The sequence below is a fragment of the Pelophylax lessonae genome (assembly GCF_965119305.1).
Source record: "Pelophylax lessonae genome assembly, chromosome: 2".
Taxonomy (NCBI): Eukaryota; Metazoa; Chordata; class Amphibia; order Anura; family Ranidae; genus Pelophylax; species Pelophylax lessonae.
In genome coordinates this window covers 331940632-331963401 of record NC_138769.1, presented here as the reverse complement: position 1 = coordinate 331963401, position 22770 = coordinate 331940632, and the positions used below count along the sequence as shown (strand labels likewise).

General features: G+C 47.6%; 1 protein-coding gene across 1 annotated transcript in view; it reads left to right on the top strand.

Annotated features, from left to right (window-relative positions):
* The window catches only part of LOC309545131 (protein argonaute-1), a 180186-nt gene that overhangs the window by 71436 nt on the left and 85980 nt on the right, over nucleotides 1–22770 (top strand). Inside the window, exons 2-3 of the mRNA XM_082244261.1 lie at nucleotides 17844–18027; nucleotides 20034–20154. Of these exons, the coding sequence (XP_082100387.1) occupies nucleotides 17844–18027; nucleotides 20034–20154 (305 nt within the window). The remainder of the gene's footprint in view (nucleotides 1–17843; nucleotides 18028–20033; nucleotides 20155–22770) is intronic.

The following is a 22770-nucleotide window of genomic DNA, read 5'->3' as shown; positions in this document are numbered from 1 at the left end:
TACATCTTTGAAAAAAAAAAAAGGCCAGGTGTGTTTTCTGATCCATAATGGTGTGTTGGCAACCCATGAATAGGCAGCGGTAACACAACACGTTAACGCAGGGCTTGACAAATTTGCTTGAAAACCAGGAGCCAGCTAAAAAAAGTTAGGAGCCAGTTTTTTTTCAGGCATGCCGAATGGCCGGCTTCTGTCAGACCAGCTGCCATGCGCACGGGCCGAATGGCGGCCAGTTTTTAAAGAACCGGCTGATGTTGCCCGGCATTTAACCCTTGTGTACTTTGCTTGATGGTGTGATGGGTAGTGGCTCACTAGGGAAGGACAGTGCAGCAAGTTGGAGGAGATGGGAGATCCACAAGCTCAAGCCACCTTAGGCCCCTTTCACACATACACCCCGCTAAGCGGAATGCGCTTGCTCAGCGGGATTTCTTTGCTAATCCCCGCTGAGCAGGTGGATGACTGGTCTTGTTCCCTCCGCTATGCAGAGATGGACATGGACACAGTCCCGCTCTCTTCTATGGGGCATTCAAATGGAAATGGACTGCCTGTCCACTTCAATCCGATGCCATCTGATTCGATCCGTTGGATGGATGGAAAGTAGAACCACCATCCATCTGTTTTTGGCCGACAGGATCGAATGGCTGTGGTTGTCAGCGGACCTCAGTCACGCCATAGAGGAGACGGAAGGGTCCGATCAGGTCTGCCTGAAAAACTGACAGGCGAACCTGATCAGACAGCCCATGGGAAAGGGGCCTTCAGCTGTGTGGCATGACAGGGAGAAAATAAAAAATAATAAAAAATGAATTTTAATGGAAAAAAAACAAAATAAATAAAAAATCTGTTTCCATCTCAGCGCTGCCAGTGACTGCTTGTTGCAGCCCCAGCCACCACAAGAGGGTGTCCGATGGAAGTGTCTCCCTACAGCAGGCCATAAAGCCTCAATTACCGACCGGCGCAGCATATAAGTCCATGCACCCACTGGTGGGGGCCGCAGTGTAGCCCAGGCGCCAGGCTGCTAATTCTAGTTGCCAATGTGACCTGGTTCCTGGGGTTTGTCGAGCTCTGCGTTAACGCAGTCCTCAAATTTTCAACTCGCCTGCTCGCATTTTGCGAGTGGAAAATTATGTAGGGCGAGCGTGGGGCTGCTCCAGGGAAGAGAGAGAGAGGAAGAGTAAAGCTGACCGATAATGGCAGAGCGCGGATCATCCCACTGTAACAGCTTTAATTGTAATTGCCAGGCGCTCGCCGACGCACACAGTCCCGCCTCCTAGCCCGGCTTCTTTGATAGACAGAACACCTGGCCAACCAGGACGTGTGACGTCTATCAAAGGAGCCGGGCTAGGAGGTGGGACTGTGTGTGTCGGCGAGCGCCCAGCAATTACAATTAAAAGTGTTACAGTGGGATGATCCACGCTCTGTCATCCGGCCAGCAGTGGCATACCAATGGGGGGGTGTCAAGCCGGTACTCACGCCAATCATCTCCTCTCGGTCATCAGCTGCTCCCGGGGGGCTGGAAGAAGGTGAGTGCCCGAGGATTGAGCAGCCTCCCTGTATGACTGGATAGGAGGAGAGGTGGGGTGGCTGCAAATAGAGGAATTGATCTTTCCATATTCCTCCTGCAGCCGCTGGATGCCTGGTTCTCCTCTCTGCAGGCATTCAGCGGTTGCAGGAGGAATATGGAAAGATCAATTCCTCTAAATGCAGCCGCCCCATCCCCCTCCTATCCAACTTCTTTTTTTCTTTTGCTAGCCCCTTAGTGCTCTTCAGCCCCCCCCTCTCTAGCCCCCCCCAGTGCTCTTCAGCCCCCCCTCTCTATCCCCTTAGTGCTCTTCAGCCTCCCCCTCCAGCCCCTTAGTGCTCTTCAGCCCCCACCTCTCCAGCCCTCCCAGTGCTCTTCAGCCCCTCCCTCTCCAGCCCCCCCAGTGCTCTTCAGCCTCCCCCTCCAGCCCCTTAGTGCTCTTCAGCCCCCCCTCTCTAGCCCCCCAGTGCTCTTCAGCCTCCCCCTCCAGCTCCTTAGTGCTCTTCAGCCCCCTCCCAGTGCTCTTCAGCCCCCTCCCAGTGCTCTTCAGCCCCTCCCAGTGCTCTTCAGCCCCTCCCAGTGCTCTTCAGCCCTCCCAGTGCTCTTCAGCCCCCCTCCCTCTCCAGCCCCCCTAGTGCTCTTCAGCCCCCCCCTCCAGCCCCCCAGTGCTCTTCAGCCTCCCCCTCCAGCCCCTTAGTGCTCTTCAGCCCCCCCGCCCTCCAGACCCTTGATGGGCACTGATGAGGCTGCACTGATGGGCACTGAAAACGTTATTAATATTTATTTTTGTAACTTCTACATTAATGCAAAAACATTTAACAGTGTAATTTTATGAGACAATTTATGAGGGCGTGTTTAGGGTCGGAATTAGGGGCGGGGCAGGTTAGGAGTTGGGTGGCGCAACTGGTGGCGAGTAACCCTTAAGGCCTGGCTAGTAGCTCAGGACTTTAAATTTTGAGCCTAGGTTAACGTACAACATAATGCAGAGTACCGGCCTTCACCGGGTCAGAAGGTTCATTTTGGCACCTCAAAGACTTCACCACTTCAGTTTTAAACTTTGAGGATAAATTTCCCAACAGTGCCTGCAGCTACAGGGGAAATTGGGGTTTGTTTTAAAGCTTTTATACTGCTTGATAAAAAAATGTGAGATTATTCATTAGTTTATCTTTTTCTCTCAATAATGGTTACATGTATACAAATGCAGACACAGCACACACACACACACTGCTCTCTCCCTTCAGCAAAACGAAAGGTAAATACAGTAACATTGTACTGAAGTGGAGAACAATTGTATATCTTATGTATGCACCACTGAGAACTACACAGAAAATCATGATAGTAGAGAGTTTGACAACTGGACTGTTAACATGTTTATCCAGGGTTGCCAGATCTTAGAACGTTTTTTTGGGTAGGCCTTACCTGTATAAATCTTATATTTTGAAAGTTCTGAATTCACTTTCAAATGTGGGGTTGAGGGAACAGCATTTATTGAATTTAGAAGCTTATGCTGGCCATACACCTGCCGAAAAATCGTTCGAAAATCTGTCATTTGGTCCGATCGTCCGTTTTTCGTCCAGTTAATGGGCACAAATAGAAAATCGTTTTCAACTTTTCAGAGCCGAAAAATCGAAGGAAAAGTTTTTAAAATCTGCCGGCCGAACAATAAACGAATGATAAATTGAAAGGTTAATGTGTTTCTCGGCCGACCTGTTTGCACTAGGTATATGTGACAAACTGAATTCATTTATGTCCATTGAACGATTTATCGTTCGAAATTCGGTCATTACATGATGGCACGATCCTCTGCTCTCACGGCCGATTTTTCGTTTTTCGAAAATGAGTTTGCCCGATATTTCGGCTAGTGTATGGCCAGCATAAATCTTCCTGGCTTAAAAAAAAAAAAAGTCTAAACCTAGTGCGAGTATACGTATGAGGAACAAAGTAATTTAGAATGCCAAAGAAACAAACTTTAGGGGTCTCTAGGGCCCAATTGGGTTTCCAGTACATTAAACAATCCATTCCCAGAAGATAGCGATTTGTGTACAGGTCCAGAATATGGACAACACCCACCTGGGGCAATGGGTCTTAAGTCACATAAGAAATAACATGGCTGGATCATTGTGTAGGTGATGGTTGAATTTGAATTGTGTGAACTTGTTCGAAGTACTATTTACATCATAAAACCCAAGTAACAGTAAATTCATCCATCCTCTGTAAGGTCAGGTATATATTGGAGCCATTTCTGGTGGGAGGCCTCTAATGTATTTGACGCACTGTTTATAAAACGTGGTAGTAAGTTTGGTAGGACCAGAGCAATATAATAAGTGTTCCAGTGAAGATGTGGACAATTACTCTTTTAAGATGCCAAATTGAGCCACAGTGGTGTAACACGTCAGAAGGTAGTTGAAGGCAAATTTGTTGTGAATTTGATTTTTTTCTGCTTGATTGCCTCAAAATATAAAGATGCCTTGTCAGATTTCTGAGATATATAGATAATACGATTCTTGGACCGCCCCGTGGAGTCAAGGTGGAGTTAGACCTTTAAATCTGTGGTTCTGCCATAAGGGGGTCCGAGGTGTTAAATGCGGTTGATGTGGTGAGAGAATGCTATCAGCTCTGAGCTACTCTAAGAAACAATTATCCATTGGAGAAAATGTGTTGCTGCATGACAGTTGACTGATGAATATCATCCTTGAGGACCAGGGAAAAGTCCCAGAGGTCTGACATAAGATTGGTGGAAGAATTATGGGAAGATGAGTGCAACCAATCATAGATACAAGTAAGATGAGAATCTGTTAAGTAGACAAATACATTGGAATAAATCAGCCCGCCCTCTGTAGGATTAGCCTGTAGGGAAGATCTTACTTTTCTTGGTTTTGTGTTATTCCAGATAAAGGATGAGATAGTAGAATCTATAAATTGAAACAGACTTTTGGAATGGAAAACTGGAGGTGCCTTGACATTTTAATTAGTCTTATTTGACCAATAAAATTTAAGAGGAGGAAGCTGCAGGTTCGAAATCTGGATTATACGTGCTTAAGTATAGGGGTGACATTAAAGGGTAACTCCATTTTCATGGGGAAAAAAAGTTAGCAAATAAAAAAAATAATAGAACATATACAATTGAGACACAAATCCTAATATGACTCATTTTCAATCTGCAGTGCTGTAAATTTTTTTATAATGCAATGCAATTTGGCTAGCTGGATGTGTTCTGTATACAGAAGGTGTGGGTTCTGCCCCTAGATATGTCATTTTCTGCTTTTGTGATTGGTTTATTGATTTTCCCAAAAGTCTCCACTAAGATACAAAGTAAATTTACAGCATTCCCTGCTACAAAAATGTCATTTTTGGTGAGATATTCCCAAAGAGCAATCCCATCTAAAGGGATGCAAACCCTGCTACTTTCCTCCTTCGAGCCCCGCAGGGGCAGCAGCTGATTGATAATTATAAAACCACTCCTATATGCGACGGTGGCGGGTATCAGACCCCTGGCCTTCTCATCCAACTCGTGACCAAAGACCAGGCAATCTCACACCCTGCCGTCACTTGCGTAATAATGCCACTCTCAGCTGCACCCGGCACACAGATGGTCCAGCTTGTGGGACCACAATCTAGATGCCAGCAGACTGAGAGCGATTGTCACCGGGCTAATTAAACAATTAACCCTTTCTCTGCCATCACCTCTACGTTATAATGAGCCCCGAGGATGCTCGTAATTTTAGAAATACCAATTCTGACTATAGAATAATCAACTGTAGCACGTGCTGTCACTGCAGACAGGAATGCCCGGAGGATTTATCTTAAACAGTAGCGCTCTTCAGGAGGCAGGTTCTTTTGGGGTCAGTTTTCATTTAAGAGCTTAGAGACAAAAGTAACACTTTTCAAAATAAGGTTTAATTATAAGAAAGGTTAAAATTGGTGCAAATAAAAGTATTTACAGAAAAATGGGTTACACAGAAGTAGAGCCACAATACAGCAATTTAGAAGAATAGATAAGAATTAGAAATTAAATACTTGCATTCAAAAGTCCTGGGTGTTTCAGAGCTCAGAGGCTGAACATGTGTGATCGTTTTTTCCCTTCAGCGATGTTACTGCTTGATGTTAAAATTAAGAACTGACAGCTCTATCAGCTTCTCTCCTTTTCTCTGACCACCAGGGGGGTGTCACCAGAAGTACTTGACCAATAAACACTGGGGCCATGGGTGGCCCTGAAGCTTAGCAAAATGCCAAGACACCTCCCGCTTAGACAGATTAATAACGGAATTCATATCTCGAAATATCTAATGGTTACATTCTTGAAACTGATATATTCTTGTGCAGTATTGAATTCTATTTTCATAGACACCAAACACAGGTTATCTTCTAATAACCTCTGACCCGTAAGGCATCTGACAGCTAGCTTGTCTTCCATAGGAGCGAATGTGATCATGTTTGATCTTAATTCGATCTGTATTTTATTTGGCATTCAAATATACACTTTTCTCTTGCGTCCTCCGACAGTCGCCGCCATCTCCATATTCGTCACAATGGGGTATTAGACTTTGCTCCGAAGGAGTAGCTAGGCAACAGAATGTTAATATAAAAGCTTTAACACATCCCACCCCCAGGGGGTGGTCCCCTCAGTCAATACCCTCCTACTTCCTGTATCCATACCTCAGTTTCAATGTCTAGCTTGTCAGGAGTAGCTGGATGTTTCTATGCTGGGGCATTTTGTCTCAGCCTTTCTCTTTTTGGATTTTTGTTTGAGTTTTTTCTCTCTCTTTACTTAGCTGTTGTTTTTGTCAGCGTTAGTTAGTTCTTCTGATGAAGAGGATCATGCGGGTCGGGTCTCGAGCTGATCCCCCTGGTCGCAGGTTGTGGGTCAGTGGCTTCCCGGCCTGCCATCGAGCGTTCAGCCAGGTAACGCTCCTGGCACAGTGAACGACCCATCCCTGTTCGGTGCAGGGATGATTGGTGAGGTGGCTACCTCACTGGACGCTGTGCGGTTTCTTAACCCCGATTTTGTGCGTCCTGGATGCGACTCTCCCTGCCTCATGTGCAGCGGCTTGTTCGCCTGTGCGGGTTCCCCACGCCATCTAGGAGGTAAGTGTATTTATGTGGGGACCTGTCTGTTTGGGGGGTGTCAGTCTGGGACTGTGTAACCCTGCCTGTGTTCACACTGTTAAATTCCCTATCTCTCTGACTGCATGCTGTGGGCTGCAAGGAGGGGGGGCTGTGCTGCACTGCCTGTGTCAGCCTGTGTATGTGTGACTGGCTGTGTGCTGTGGGGCATGATCATATCGTGTTTGGGGCACATTACAGCGACTTCTGCGGCGGTCCGCCATGTTTTTACGACATTATGGTGTTTTTTTTTTAATCACCTCACTGAGGTGGAGGAGCGGCGGTTTCGGCGCCAAATGGCGCCATTTTGGCTGCACTCGCTCCGGCCGCATGTTTACACTGATGGCGGCCATTTTCTTGTAGCCTTCCATAGGCTTTCATAGAGCGCCCTGCATGTCAGCATTTCCTTTTCTCCTGAGCCACCGATCGAGGCAGAAGCAGCAGCGGTCTCTCCAGGTTTTTACCTCCCTATCCCTGTATCCTTGCCCAAGTTGTACTTTCTCCCTGTGGGGGTCTCATTGTACTTGTGTGTGTGCGCGGTGGGCTGCGCTCGCTGCGCTTTTTAAAGGGGCAGTTAACCCTTTATTCTTCCACATACTTTGGGGCATGGATTCTCAGGAAAGCAAATTTCCTGCCACATTGGTGGGAAGCCAGGGGACTGCTGTTTCCCCCCCCAGGGGGGGATTTGGCTGCGATTGTGGCTAGCCTTGCGGCTCAGGTGCAAATGCTGGTGGCTGCTCAATCCTCAAAAAGACCCAGAGTTTCAATTTCCTCTGATTCAGAGGGTGATGGTGACGGGGCTGCTGTGGCTGGGGTCTCCCTATCGGGGTCCCGTTCCTCCCTGGATCTTGTGGGGTCCGAGGTGGAGGCTGAGGTTGAAGGGGTGGATAATTCTCCCCCTGGCTCGTCTGAAGAGCTTGCACTCATGGATGAATTGGTTGCTTCTATGAGCCATGTCCTCCTACTGCCTTGGCGGCTTATGGGACAAAGAGAAGACGCAAAACATCGCAGGTTTTTCCCTGCACGGATGATTTCCAGAGCGCTGTTAAGGAACAATGGCGTAATATCCGCAAGCCTTTTGCGGTACCCAGTAGGTTCAAACTGCGTTATCCTTTCACGCCCGCTACTGATGAGCGTTGGTGCGTGCCGCCTCCGGTGGATCACGCGATAGCGGTTTTGAATAAGTCTACTGCGATTCCTGCTGAGGATACCCCGGTGTTCCAGGATGCCACGGACAAGAGGCTGGAGTCTCTTGCCCGTCATACCTATTCTATTATGGGTTCTATGCTGAAAGCTCTGTTTGCCTCCCTTATGGCGGCCCAGGCAGTCGCGAGCTGGACGCAGGTGCTTAGGCGCGTTTTGGTGGCTGATTCTGCCCCATCGGCGATATTGGATATGGTGGATCAAATCCATCAGGGTGTCATGTATTTGTGCGATGCGGACTTGGATATGGTCCCGTTGGCCTCACGTGTACACGGTGTGGCGGTGTTGTCCCGCCGCTTGGTTTGGTTGAAGTGTTGGTCGGTGGACCAATCTTCGCGCAAGACCTTAGCCAATCTGCCCTATGACGGTTCTCGCCTTTTTGGCGAATCCTTGGATACACTGATAAAGGGGATCACGCTCTTGCCCCAATCCCACAAGGCTAAGGCGACTCCCGGTAAGAAGCATGCTTCCTTTCGGCCCTCTCAGGGGTCCTTTCGTGCCTTTCGGTCGCACTACAAGGGCAAGCCGTTCAAAGGTCAGGGCTCCTAGAAGAAGCCGTGGACAGGTAAGCAGAAGTCCGGCCAGTCCGGATCCGCTGCCCACAACAGTGCGGCCTGAAGGGGCGCCCTCACCCGGTTCTGGGGTGGGGGGACGCTTGCTCGGTTTTCCACAACCATGGCTGTCCCGGGTTCGGGACAGGTGGGTTCAGGAAATCATTCGATCTGGTTACAAGATCGAGTTTCTCTCTCGGCCGGAGAGCAGATTTTTCCCCTCAAATCTTCAACTGTCTCCGGAGCGTTTGCGGGATCTGCACCTAGCGGTGCGGGACCTGAGGGCTCAGGGAGTGGTGGTTCCGGTGCCTCATCGGGACAGATTTCGGGGGTTCTATTCCAATCTGTTCACCGTGCCCAGGAAGGAGGGCAAGGTGCGTCCGATTCTGGACTTAAAAGCTCTGAACCGCTTTGTGCGGGTCCGCAAGTTCCGCATGGAATCTCTGCGGTCGGTGGTGGCTGCCCTGGTTCCGGGGGAATTCATGGCCTCCGTCGACTTGAAGGATGCGTACCTACACATTCCCATTTTCGAGGGTCACCAGAGGTACCTTCGATTCGCCATTGCGGAGGATCACTACCAATTCGTGGCGTTACCTTTTGGCCTCGCTTCGGCTCCGCGGGTTTTCACCAAGGTGCTTGCACCGCTGCTGGCCTTGTTAAGGGCCCAGGGCATCTCTGTCCTGGGGTACCTGGACGATATTCTGGTTCGGTCTGCGACCAGCCAGGGTCTGGAGTCGGATCTGTCCGTCGCGGTGCAGACTCTACGGGAGTTTGGTTGGACGATAAATTATCCAAAGTCGACGCTGTGTCCGTCGGTTCGTCTTCACTATTTGGGGATGATCCTGGACTCGGTCCAGGCGAAGGTCTTCCTACTGGACGACAAACTCAAGACTCTTCAGGGAGAAGTCCAGTCCCTCAGGGACGTTCCGTGCTCATCCCTGCGGAAGTGCATGCGGTGTCTGGGACTGATGGTCTCGGCCTTCGAGGCGATTCCCTTTGCCCAGTTTCACACGAGGGGTCTCCAGGCGGAGATCCTGTCCAGGTGGGACGGGCGTCCGCAATCTCTGGATATCCAGATTTCATTGAGCCATCGCACCAGAAGGGACCTTCTGTGGTGGCTCCAGTCCCCGGCGGTGTCGGGGGGGAAAGTCTTTTCGTCCTCTTTCATGGACGGTGATCACCACGGATGCCAGCCTGTCGGGCTGGGGTGGTGTTCTGGGCGTTCTGTCCGCCCAGGGAACTTGGTCGGAGGAGGAATCCTCCCTTCCGATCAATATTCTGGAGTTGCGTGCGATAAATCTCTGCCTTCAGGTTTGGACGGACAGACTGCGCGGCTGTCCGGTTCGGGTTCAGACGAACAATGCCACGGCGGTGGCTTACGTCAATCACCAAGGGGGCATCAGGAGTGCCCGCGCGGCTCGGGAAGTGGCCGACATTCTTTCCTGGGCCGAGACTCATGTCCCGGCGATATCGGCGGTACACATTCCGGGGGTGGAGAACTGGCAGGCGGATTATCTGAGCCGCCAGACCCTGGATCAGGGGGAATGGTCTCTCCATCCGGATGTCTTCCAGATGTTGTGCGCGAAGTGGGGTCTTCCGGAGGTGGACCGGTTCGCGTCTCGTCTGAACAACAAGGTTCATGGCAAGGACGCGCGATCCTCGGGCAGACGCGTCAGACGCGTTGGTAGCCCCGTGGCATCAGTATCGGCTGCTGTATGCGTTTCCGCCGATCCAATTGCTGTCCAGGTTCCTTCGCAGGTTGATCTCAGAACCACACATGGTGATTCTTGTGGCACCGGACTGGCCTCGCCGGTCCTGGTACGCGGACCTCGTGAATCTGGCGGTCGACGCTCCTTGGCGTCTACCTCTTCGAGAAGATCTCCTGTCTCAAGGGCCGATATTCCATCCTTACAGTCGCTGGCTTTGACGGCCTGGCTGTTGAAACCGAGGTCCTGAAGGATAGGGGTCTCTCTCCGGAGGTCATTCACACTTTGATTAACGCGAGGAAGTGTTCCTCGGGGAAGGTCTATCACCGTACTTGGAAGGCCTATTTTGCCTGGTGTGAGTCCAGGGGGTTTTCACCTCGCACTTAGTCGGTGTCTAGGGTGTTGTCCTTCCTTCAGACGGGTGTCGACCAGCGTTTGGCGCTGGCTACGGTCAAGGGTCAGGTGTCTGCGCTGGCCGTTCTTTTTCAACGTCCTGTGGCGTCTAACTCTTTGGTTAGTACCTTTGTTCAAGGGGTGCGACATCTGGTCCCTCCTAGGAGCGAACCTTTACCTCCTTGGGACTTGAATCTTGTTCTGTCCGTGCTGCAACATGCTCCCTTTGAACAGATCAGGAAAATCTCGTTGTCCATGTTGTCCAAAAAAGTCGCTTTTTTGGTGGCGATCACTTCGGCTCGCAGGGTTTCGGAGCTGGCAGCTTTGTCCTGCAAGTCTCCGTATCTGGTCCTTCATTTAGATAAGGTGGTCTTGCGACCTAACCCTTCTTTTCTTCCGAAGAGAGTTTCGGATTTTCACATCAATGAGGATATTGTCCTGCCTTCGCTCTGCGCGAAGCCCAAACATCCGAAGGAGGTGGAGCTGCATTCCTTGGATGTTGTTCGGGCGATTAGGGTTTACCTGAAATCGACTGAATCTTTCCGCAAGTCGGATTCCTTGTTTGTCCTTCCTGAGGGACCTCGGAAGGGCTTGGCTGCGTCGGCCTCTATCATTGCCAAATGGATTAGACAGACTGTGGAACAGGCCTATGCTTTGAAGGGGAAAGTTCCCCCTATGCCTGTGAAGGCGCACTCTACAAGATCTCTGAGTACGTCTTGGGCCTGTCGTCATGGGGCTTCTGTGGCCCAGGTGTGTAAGGCGGCGACTTGGTCGTCCGTTCACACCTTCACAAAATTCTACAGAGTGGATGTTCAGGCATCGGCAGATGCTTCCTTTGGCGCAAGGTTCTTAGTGCGGCAGTTCTTGGCTGTTTGGGATACATGTTGTTATCCCTGGGTTATTTGTTTTCCTGGGTTTTTGCTTCTGTTGAGCAAGTTTTTTTTCTTCTGTTGCCCAGATGGTTTCCTTCCTTTGGTAAGGTTCCTTTCTCTGCTATGGAGACGGTGTTGCCTTGGGCGCGGCTGCGTTTCCCACCCCTCATGTTTGCACTGCTTTGGGACGTCCCCATTGTGACGAATATGGAGATGGCGGCGACTGTCGGAGGACGTAAGAGAAAAAGGAATTTTTGTAAAATCTTACCTGTAAAATTCCTTTCTCTGAGTCCTCCGACAGTCGCCGCCCCCGCCCCTCTTTTGGGGTTGGTCGTATACTCTACTGCTATTCCACTGAAACTGAGGTATGGATACAGGAAGTAGGAGGGTATTGACTGAGGGGACCACCCCCTGGGGGTGGGATGTGTTAAAGCTTTTATATTAACATATATTCTGTTGCCTAGCTACTCCTTCGGAGCAAAGTCTAATACCCCATTGTGACGAATATGGAGATGGCGGCGACTGTCGGAGGACTCAGAGAAAGGAATTTTACAGGTAAGATTTTACAAAAATTCCGTTTTTGTCAAAGTGTCATGTTCGGGTAAAAAGTTATGAATTGGGTATGGATTTGTAAGATGTAGGTGTTACATTTTAATTAACAACTGGGCTTGTGGAATTTACAAGCCTGCCTGCTGAGATACGTTTATGACCCTACATCTGCCAGGATGTGTTAATAGGGTTTTCTTTGAAGCTCTGTGAGGCCCAAACTTCCTGCATTCCAGGAGGCAATTAACACTGCAAAAAGGAGCTGGGGTGAGGGGCTCGTAAAGGAATGACCTTTTTGGTTTTGAAAACTGTCAGCTGCTGGAGTCACGCAAAATGGGGTCCCAGCGCAGGATACGATGACAAAATGGTGTCCCAGCGCACAATCTCATTACACCTCCCCCTCTTGTGGGTGCATAGGAGGGGGCTGCCATTTCCCTCCTGACGCAACCAACTCCCGTGGGTTCGGTTTGTCGCGACAACCCACCAGCATTGCCATGGGTGCTACCTTTCCTCTGCTGGATGACAGATGCTACTTCCCTGGGGAGCAGCTTCTGGCTCAAATAGAGGATGAGAGTTTCCTCTCCTTTCGCATCCCTCTGGCCTAGGGCTGGATCTGGCCTAAAGGTAATGGCATAGGGTTGTGCCGGGACTGGGCGTTTAAATTCCGGGCCCCATGTCACAGGTGCACGGACCAGTACCTCCGTCAGGGCCAGACGGTCCTTCTGACACACTGGCGTCAAGGAGGCCCGTTTAACCAGGGTACCATTGGGTTGGTCAGTCACAGGTTCAGCTGAGCCACTATCGTCGCACCCCAGCATCCTCTTGTGGCCAGCTGTACTCAGGAATGACGTACCCAAAGTTGTGGTTTGAAGAGTGTGCCAGGGCCTGGTATCCTCAGCTCCAGATCTCTCGGTGCCTACTCCTTCCTGCTGTTCCCAGTACCAAACCGCTGACAGGTCCCATCTGACAGTTACTATGCAGAACTGTCAAACTAGGCTGTGCCAGAATGTTTGGGACTGTGGACAGGAGCTCTGGGTGTTCCACTAAGACAGGGCCAAACACTACCAGGCCCCTAAAGCAGGCCACTGCACAAGGTTCAATTACACATGACCCTTAGGGAGGTGTCTGATGCGTTCCCAACCCCATCTAGCATTGCCGTAGACGCAGTTAAGCCACATGGGGTGGGGAAGGCTGGCTTGTCCTGAGCCTTCCAGGTTAGAAGGTTTGGTCCACGCCCCCTGCTCAGGTTCAAGGTGGTTAGACAGCGGGCACCAGCCAGCTGCTTTGACACCTCACGGTTCCTGGGCACGGGGTAGGCCACAATCGCAGGGCTGGCATTCAGCCTGCTAAAGGCTCCACAAAGCCTTCTCTCTGTCTCCTGTTCCCCATCGGCCTGCGCCTCCTGTGGGACAGGGGAGGTCGCAGGCATGGGGGGAGCAGACCCCCAGGTGCCCACCTCGTGGACGTCAAGGTGTGCCCTCCCAGAGTCTCCAATATCTCTGACGCAGCATGCTGTAAGCACTTCCAGCAGCCTAGATACCTGGAGGGGGAAGGGTGGCTTCAGCTGAAAGCCCAAGCCCACTCCCTGAGTGTCAGCTACCGCTAACAGGACACTTGTCTTTCCCAGTTCAGGGGTACTAATGGGCCATACACACTATAAGATTTTCTGAAGACTTTTTCCTTTAGACTTACCAAAACCATATAATATGAGGTCAAACCTAAACACTTTCAATTTGTATGCAATCTGGCAGGCCCTTGCACTACATAGAAAAGGTAAATCTGAAGGAAATCTAACCACAAAAGTTGGATAGTGTGTATCCAGCTTAACTCTGCCCCTGGCATGTGCTGGGCTAGGATGCTGTGTGAGAATCAGGTTAAGCCACAAACCCTGGTGCTTCACTACAGGCCTGGCTCTCCTGATCTCACAGAGATCCTTACAAATCAGATCAATTGACACCTTCCATACATGTCTGTGAGGTTGACTGGACACAATGAACAGCTGTTTAACCCCTTCAGTCTCCAGGCCTCCTGCCTGTTGGCCTGTCGCACCTATCTGCTCATTGTCCCAGTCAAGCTGTTGTTTACCCTTCACAGCAGGGGGCCAATCAGCTCCACTCCTGAGTTGTTTGAGAGCCTGGTCGATCTGCAGTGCTGGCTGACAGGCCGTACTACAAGTCCCAGCCAGCCGCCCTGTGGCAAGCAAAGACAGCTGCTGAGGCTTAGCAGAGGTGGAGTCCACTGGGTCAGAACAGGGAGAGGGCACAGAGACCTCCTCCTGCTTCTCTGCGACCAGGGCCTGCATCTCCACTGCCTTTGCAGCACTGCGAGTGACCACCAACATTGACAAAACGTCATTAGCATTATCATCATTATTTGCATCATCATCAGCATTAGCATCATCATTTTCATCATCATGAGCATCAACATTATTATCATCATCATCAACATTATTACAGCATTATAAAGCTTAGCTTTGTCTGAGTCATTGTTCAGTCATTGTCCGGTTTGGATTCAATCTGACAACGCCACGGCTGTGGCTTACATCAATCAGCAGGAGGGCACCAAGAGTATCTTGGCAACCAAGCAGGTGGCCGAGATTCTGGCCTGGGTGGAAAGCTTTGTTCCAGCCCTCTCTGCTGTACAAATTCCAGGTGTGGAAACGTGGCAAGCGGATTACCTGAGGAGTCAGGTGTTGGATCAAGGGAAGTGGTCCCTACACCTGGAGGTGTTCCGCCTCCTGTGTGTTCGGTTGGGGACTCCCGAGGTCGATCTGTTTGCCTCTCGCCTCAACAAGAAGGTGCAGAGATTCGTAGCTAGGTCTCGAGATCCTCTGGCCGACGCCACAGGCGCACTGGTGGCTCATTGGGGTCGGTATCTGCTGATTTATGCATTTCCCCCATTGAAACTCTGGCTGAGGCTTCTGCGCAGGATAGAGGTGGAAAACATTCCAGTGGCTCCAGACTGGCCTCGCCGGTCTTGGTACGCAGACCTGATAAGGCTGGTCGCCGATACCCCTTGGACACTTCCTCTCAGGTAAGATCTGCTGTCTCAAGGTCGGATCTTCCATCCTGCTTTACAGTCGCTGGCTTTAACGGGATGGCTCTTGAAAGTCAGGTGTTGAGAGATAGGGGTCTTTCTGACTCTGTGATTCCTACACTCTTGAAAGCTAGGAAGTCAACTTCCAGGAAGATCTACCATTGTACGTGGAAATCGTACATTTCATGATGTGAATCACTGAAGGTGCGCCCTCACTTGTTTTCGATCGCAGGGGTTTTGGCCTTTTTGCAGAAAGGGGCTGAACAGCGGTTGGCTTTGGGTACTATCAAAGGCTAAGTTTCGGCTTTGGCTATATATTTTCAACGCCCGTTAACCACGCATTTACTAATCCAGACTTTTATCCAGGGAGTGCGCCATATGGCTCCTCCGAGGCAATCCCCGTTACCTCCGTGGGATCTAAATCTGGTGTTAACTGTTCTTCAAAAGCCTCCTTTTAAAAAAAAATTGGTAGATTTCGCTGCTTTCTTTGTCTCAGAAGGTTGCCTTCTTGGTGGCAATCACTTCTGTCGCATGGTATCTGAATTGGCGGCGTTGTCTTGCCGCTCACCTTATCTGATGATACACAGGGATAAGGTTGTACTTTGACCTAATCAGCTGTTCCTTCCTAAGGTGGTTTCTGATTTTCACCTGAATGAAGACTTTGTGTTGCCTTCACTTTGCCCTAAACCTCAGCATCCTAAGGAGTATGCGTAGCATTCTTTGGATGTGGTTCGGGCGATCAGGGTTTATTTAGAGTCCTTTAGAAAATCAGACGTTTTTTTTTGTCCTTACTGATGGACCTTGTAATTTCCAGATGGATCAGGCAGACGTTGGTGCAGGCCTATTCACTGAGGGGTCAGGTTCCTCCTTTCCCAGTGAAGGCTCATTCTACGAGAGTGCTGAGTGACTCCTGGGATTTTTGCCATTAGGCGTCGGTGCTGCAAGTTTGCAAGGCAACAACTTGGTCGTCTATGCATTCATTCACAAAATTCTACAAGGTAGATGTGGTGGCATCCGCGGATGCTTCTTTTGGCCGCAAGGTTTTGCAGGCTGCAGTTTAAAAGAGAACTCTGTTTAGTTTCTCTTTTGAGGGTTCAATTTTTTCTGGGTGAGCTCCAGTTGTTACTGGTTGAGCTCCATGTTATACCTGGTTGGCTAAGTTTGGCCTTTGGGGACTTACGTTTTGTTTCTGCTTTGTTTCCCACCCCTCATGATTATACTGCTTTGGGACATCCCTATGAGTCATGAAGATAAGGAGCTGTGTCTGTCGATGAACGATAGAAAAAACTGGATTTTTGTAAGAACTTATCGTAAAATCTTTTTCTCTGAAGTTCATCACCAGACGCAGCACCCGCCCCTCTACTTCTGAGGTGTGGGGTTTTTTGTCTTCTAAACACTGCTTACAACTAAACTGTTTGATAGCAGAGTGTGAGGGGTTATGCCTGCAGGGACAGCCCCCATAGGCGTGATTACATTTTTTTTTCCTGCCTAGTGCTTATTCCTGGAAGGAGGAGCATAACCCTATGAGTCATGAAGATAAGGAGCAGCTTCTGTCGAACTTCAGAGAAAGGGGTTTAACGGCAAGTTCTTAGAAAATCCAGTTTTTAGTGTTAATTCACAAGGTCGGTGCACACTTCTCTTCTTGTTTTGGATGCCAGCAAGCCTTGTGCTTTGGAGCGACAGCTATCTTGACAGGAATGGGATGTGATACTCATTCTGGCCTGAGGCTGCTGCTTGTGCCAGCCCATCCACCAAACAAACCCCAAAGTGTAGAATAGCCTTTAGGGGCTTAGGAGGTTCCACGGGAGCAGCTCCAAGATCCCAGGTCAGGATTGTGGAGGAGTGCAACGGAGCCACAAAGCATCTGTGCACATCATGTGCTGCTTCATGTCCCAAAATATAGAAGTATGTTAGTGGTTATAGAACTGACCATAGATTTATTTCAGTTTGGGTTGCAGTTTTTCTTTAGTTTGAACGTGTGATGGTGAAAGTGGTATTGGGTTCTTCCCAAGTGTCCTGATTTTAGTGGAATTGTAGTGGTTTGTGGACCATGAAGAATTTGTTGTAGTAAAGACGAAGGTTCCAATGGGAATAAACCTGCCCTGATTTAAATATCAGTGTCTGGTGATATGGGGTTGCACTAAAAAGTGTGCATTTTTTGGGGAAAATATAAGGCTACTGTGGATAAAATGTTCAATAAACGACTCCCCATAGAAACTGTATTAAGTTTAAATGTTAAAAGATGATATTTGTGCATTAATACATTGTAAAATCACATCTTTTTAATGTTTTTTTTAAATAGCTTTGAATTATGATTTGTTGCTATGTCAGTTCTAATGACCACTAAACATTGTAAAATAAGAGCGAAACCGTAGAAAAAAAATGTAGCTTCAGGGTTTCCAAAGAACAGTACTATTGCTTTATTGGGCCTGCTTTCGTCTCTTTGCATTGCTGGATGCTGGGGCATATAGAGAAATGTTATATGCAAATAAAATAGACACCTCCCCTTCTCTGTTGACAAATTGTCTCTAGGTCAGCCTTTCTCAACCTTTTTAACACAGAGGAACCCTTCAAAAAACTTTTCAGTCTCAGGGAACCCCTACTAAAAATTACTATATCTACATCTCATGATACTTCAGTGTGATGGTTAGTGGGAAGAATTTCCCCCTTACAGTTAGCCAAAAAGGTCAATGGTGTCAGTGGAAACTTTTGAGAGGCAGAAATTGCTTATTGCTTGAGTAACCCCTAGCAAGCTCTGGAGGAACGCTAGGGATCCATAGAAACCTGGTTGAGAAAAATTGCTCTAGGCTGCATTCTACAGGATGTGTATTTTTTCAGTTTATTTACAGAGATTAGGATTTTAATATGTTATGCAGCTTTGTTAATTAGTAATTTCTCTTTCCTTCTCTTATGGCAGCCCAAACTGGGTATGTTCCACCATTACAACAAGTGTTCCAAGCCCCACGCCGACCTGGTATTGGCACAGTCGGGAAGCCAATAAAACTTCTTGCCAACTACTTTGAAGTCGACATTCCCAAGATTGACGTCTACCACTATGAGGTTGATATCAAGCCAGATAAATGTCCCCGGCGTGTCAACAGGTAATGCACAGTTACTCTGTTTAGTACACATTACAAACTCACCATTCCACAGAAGTGGCTTAGGTTAAAGCTTAATATAACACAATATTTTTTTCAGAACCATTGAGCTTTTGAATTAAAAAAAAAAAAAAAACAAAGTTTCTTTTTGTAACTAACAATGAATTTGTTTTCATAATTAAAGTGGTTGTAAACCTGAAAAATGAAAAAACAATGTGATCTGTAAGTTGAATAAAGATCAGCAGGAAAACAAAAATGGGGAAAGCCTCCCCCTTGTGTTTTAAAGTGACGGGAGAGAGGAGATCTGCTGCAGTGTTCCTATTGAGCTGTGAGAATGGGGTGTGTTCCTGCTACTCTGTGGGGTTGATTTACTAACTGTAACCCACAAAAGGTTAGTGTGGCTCTCAGGCTCATTCACTCTGGGGAGTAGTGTAAATAGTTCCGCGTCCTCTGTGGGCGTGCTGGCGAGGGATTGAGCTCGTCCCAGTTTCTGTGATCACTGAAAGGAAAGGAGGTAGAAATACCCAGTGCTGCACATCCACAGAGTCCTGTAGTGGTAATGAGAGTGGTACCCTCAGCCTGGACTCCCCCCAGGCCACGCCTTCAATTTGTTTCACTCCCCCCAGGGCTTAGTCATGGGGATCTATGCAGCTCTGCATAGAAACCAATCGGCTTCTAACTTCAGCTCGTTCAATCAAACATTGACAAAAACCTGGAAGCTGATTGGTTCCTATGCAGATAATGCATTATCCAGTTTTAGTAAATCAACCCCTCTGTGTCTGTGTATCCAACCTGGATAGACCGAATGAGTGTTACATGTTTAAGGGTGTGATGAGGCTTCTGCTTTGTGATTTCTGGAGTCCTTGTGGTTGAGGGTTGGGGGGGCAGAGAGTAGGGAGAGAGAGACCGTAAGGGATACAGAAAAAGATCAAGCGAGAAAGATATAGGTAGGAGAGAGACTGAAAGAGACCGAAGAAGAGAGAGAGACAGACAGAAAGAAATGAGGAAGAAAGAAGAGACTATGTAGAGCTGGGAGGGACATAGTGTGATGTCACATCTTCACCCCCAAGCTCTAGTGTTATGCCAAGCCCACAGATCGCCAGAGCTACAACCAAATGAGGATTCATTTTTCACAGACCCAAAAAAAGCAGTTTAGGGTAAACAGTGCTATCTGCTAAATTGTGCAAAATAATGTTGTTTTTGTGATATGGGTTTACCATCACTTTAAGATGAACTCTGGGAATTTAAGGAAAAATCTCTTTTAATGGGCCATCCGCCCTCACATTGCAAGTATTACATGTTCATTAACCACTTAAGGACCGTAAGGTTTTACCCCTAATATACCAGGCAATTTTTTGCGCTCCGGCACTGCGTTACTTTAACTGACAATTGCGCAGTCGTGCAACACTGTACCAAAATAACATTAATGTCCTATTTTTCCCACAAATAAAGCTTTTTTTTTTGGTGTTATTTGATCACCTCTGCGGTTTTTATTTGTTGCGCTATAAACACAAAAAGAGCGACAATTCGGGAAAAAAAACAATATTTTTTACTTTCTGCTATAAAAGATTCCCCAAAAAAAAAATTTTAAATCATCGCGTCCACCGGACCCGCTGATTGGCTCATCCTCTGGCCAATAGCCCGCGCACCCCCACTGTCTATTACACGAAGCGTCGTACAGGTATGTTGTTTCACGTAATAGAGCCGAACTGCCGCAGAAAAACTTTTGCGGCAGGTCGGCAAGTGTTTAAAGGATACTTTCACCTTTAAGAAAAAATAATAAATGCACATTTTTTTTTTTTTTTTTTTTTTGCAGGTAAAAAAATTAGCATTTACTAATTTTTGATTAAGGAGCCTGGAAAGCATTGCACCAGCAAGTTGCAAAAGTGTTTTTTTTTTTGCATTCTACATATCTACAATAATATAAATCTCAATGTCCTGTTTTGTTTTCGTTTTATTTACGTTTTAAATTTGTGACACTTTTTATTGTCTTATTTGTCATTATTTAGGGAAGTTGTGGAATACATGGTCCAGCACTTTAAGCCCCAGATCTTTGGTGATCGAAAACCTGTTTATGATGGAAAGAAGAACATTTATACAGTTACAGCACTTCCTATTGGTCACGAAAGGGTAAAATACATTTTGAGTCTCGGATGGAGTGGGTTGGTGCAGTATTTAGGACTTATTCACACCAAAATGTGTACCATATAGTGCATTATACAGAACTTTTTCAACACACTCTTCAAGTAGTCAACATTTCAGGTAGAAACAGAGGGTATCCTAATCGTACAGTACAGGACTGAAATTCATAGACCATAGGTTATATATTGCTATCTTCAGATGATTGGACACTGGCAAAAACGTTTGCTAGTGCCACCCCTAGAGCATAATCATATAACCCAGCCTGCTCCATGAGGTTCCAGTTTTTTCTAGTGTCCTTAGGTGATGGACCTGTTCTTCTCTGGAGAAGTACTTTTTTTCCTTTTAAACCATTTAAGTTTTTATCATCTGAATCTTCTATCAACATCTGACTGCTTTTTGCTTTGTCATATCAGTTTCCCTTGGTGTATACCTCAGGGACTGTACTCAGACCCCACTGTATGGGGCTGGCCTGTAATGTTTGCTTCAGGCACTGGATCCTGCAATGGACGCTCACCTTGGCATGAAATGCCATGTGTGAATTTAGCTTCAGGGTACTATACAGGTCCAGGTCATAGCTCATTCTATGATTCCAAGACCCTAAAGACTCCTTCAGTGTTATTTCTTCTGTGATGGGTAAAGCCTGGACCTTACTGGGCCCAGTGTCCTGTATAAGGTAAGACAGGGTTTCTCTGCCTAATGGATTTTGGATTCTGGCTTTAAACAACATTATCCGCAAGTATTTGCATACTATGTGGTTTAGTGAGCAGAGAATTGGGGTGTTATTCATTTTATATTGGCACTTCCTGCCATTTTGTCTCTAACGCTTCTCAGCGAACAGCTTTGCAATATGCGGTTTTTCCCTCATATCTGAACTTGGCCTCAGAAGGATGAGGCAACTGCATCATGCTTCCCAGAGCTTCCACCTGCTTCCTCCACCCAGAATGCACAGAATTGCTGCATTCCCATAGCCATCTTCTACAAAGACACAGCCAGAGGAACTCTTGTCAGCACATGGGTTATAGTGGCTCCCTCTCTGGACACACAAAAACCCTTTCATTCCTTTCTTCTGAACCATGAATACCCCACTGGGGATCTCATCACTAACGATGGTAGATCACAAGCGCAAGATAACTGAGACAATATGGCCTAATAGCGGCGTATATAAAACACAGAGTACCATTTAGGATGATAACTGTTCCCTTGTCCTGGAGCATTATCTTATATTGACACCGCTCCCTTCATCTGACTGTGGCTCCCTCTCAAGAATGTCCCTTGAGCCATGTCTCACCAAAAAACATTTCTTCAACACTTCTAGATTCTTTGGTTTCAGGAACCCTACTTTAGGGATTAGATCCGTGTGCCCCCTTCGTGCACCATCATCATCTACTGCAGGTTCTGCGGGCTTGTGGCAAACCTTCCCCCCTCTAAGCCCTCTGTAGCTACTAAACAGCCTTCCTCACGCTAAAGGTTCGCCCCCATTTTTGGAGGGGAAAGGGTAGTCTTCTTACACTTCCCTAATTTAGAAAAGACTTCCGTAACTTTTCTTTTATTTCACTTTTCTTTTTTTTACCTTCCCAAAGAGGTGCACAATGAAACCTAATTGCTCTCCTCTTTCTCTGTCCTAGCTATTCATCTCTACTCATTGCATAGGAAAGAACGGGGTTTTCATAACCCCATTCTGATCTTCTTAATACAATAGGTAGTCCTCTCCTTTCCTACCTGGAAGAAATTTAGGACTTGAAAACTCCTACATAGCAATCCCAGTCCTTGAAGGCTATACATACCAGCATTCACATGATACATTGGTTTGAACTATTTTAGTAGTTAGGCTCCCACAAGGCGTCCTCTGAGCCAGTCATTTGTCTACCCTGTAGTTAGGCTTTTCCAAAACTGTAGAGCTAAGGCTGGTTCTCTTATGAAAGGGGTTTTCTTCCCTTCTAGGGGAAGAAGGTTGAAGAGTCATACATGCACCCTTGTAAGCCTTTTCTTACTAACAGGGTTGGAATTTTTTCCCTTCACCATGTCTTTATTTGCTGCTCGATTATTGGGGTACTTTCCGCAACTTCTAAGACAACCAGGGATCCCTCTGAGAGTTGCTGACTCCTAAACCCGATTAAATGCATTCAGTGCCTGACACTGCTTACCTTCATACTTAAGGCCGTGCCTACATTCTTCCATGTTTTTTTTTCCGCTGACCTTTTATTGTCCAGGTGCCAATTTCTTACCTGACACCATACTTTAACATTACATTTGTGTCTGGTCTGTGCTATAGAAAACAAAAAAAAAAAAGATTTGGCCTTCCCATGGGCACTATTTAGTTGCCACTCATGAGAGTTTTTTTTCTCTGTTATGGGGGTTGTCCTTTGAGACAGCCCAGAGGTTTATTGCTCCCAGGTCCCCAGTTCATAATAGCCTCTACTTTAGGAGGCAAGTTCCACAACCTAAAGCTGGTGCTATTCCGTTTTACAATGGCATGTCCCCCCTAGTTTCAGTCCTTCAGGCCTTGTCGTAAACCGGACTCACCTTGCCTACCCTTTCCAAATCTGCAGATCACCAACTCGCCCATTTACAGGCTAGGGCAACTATTCTGTCTTCCCTTCCTTA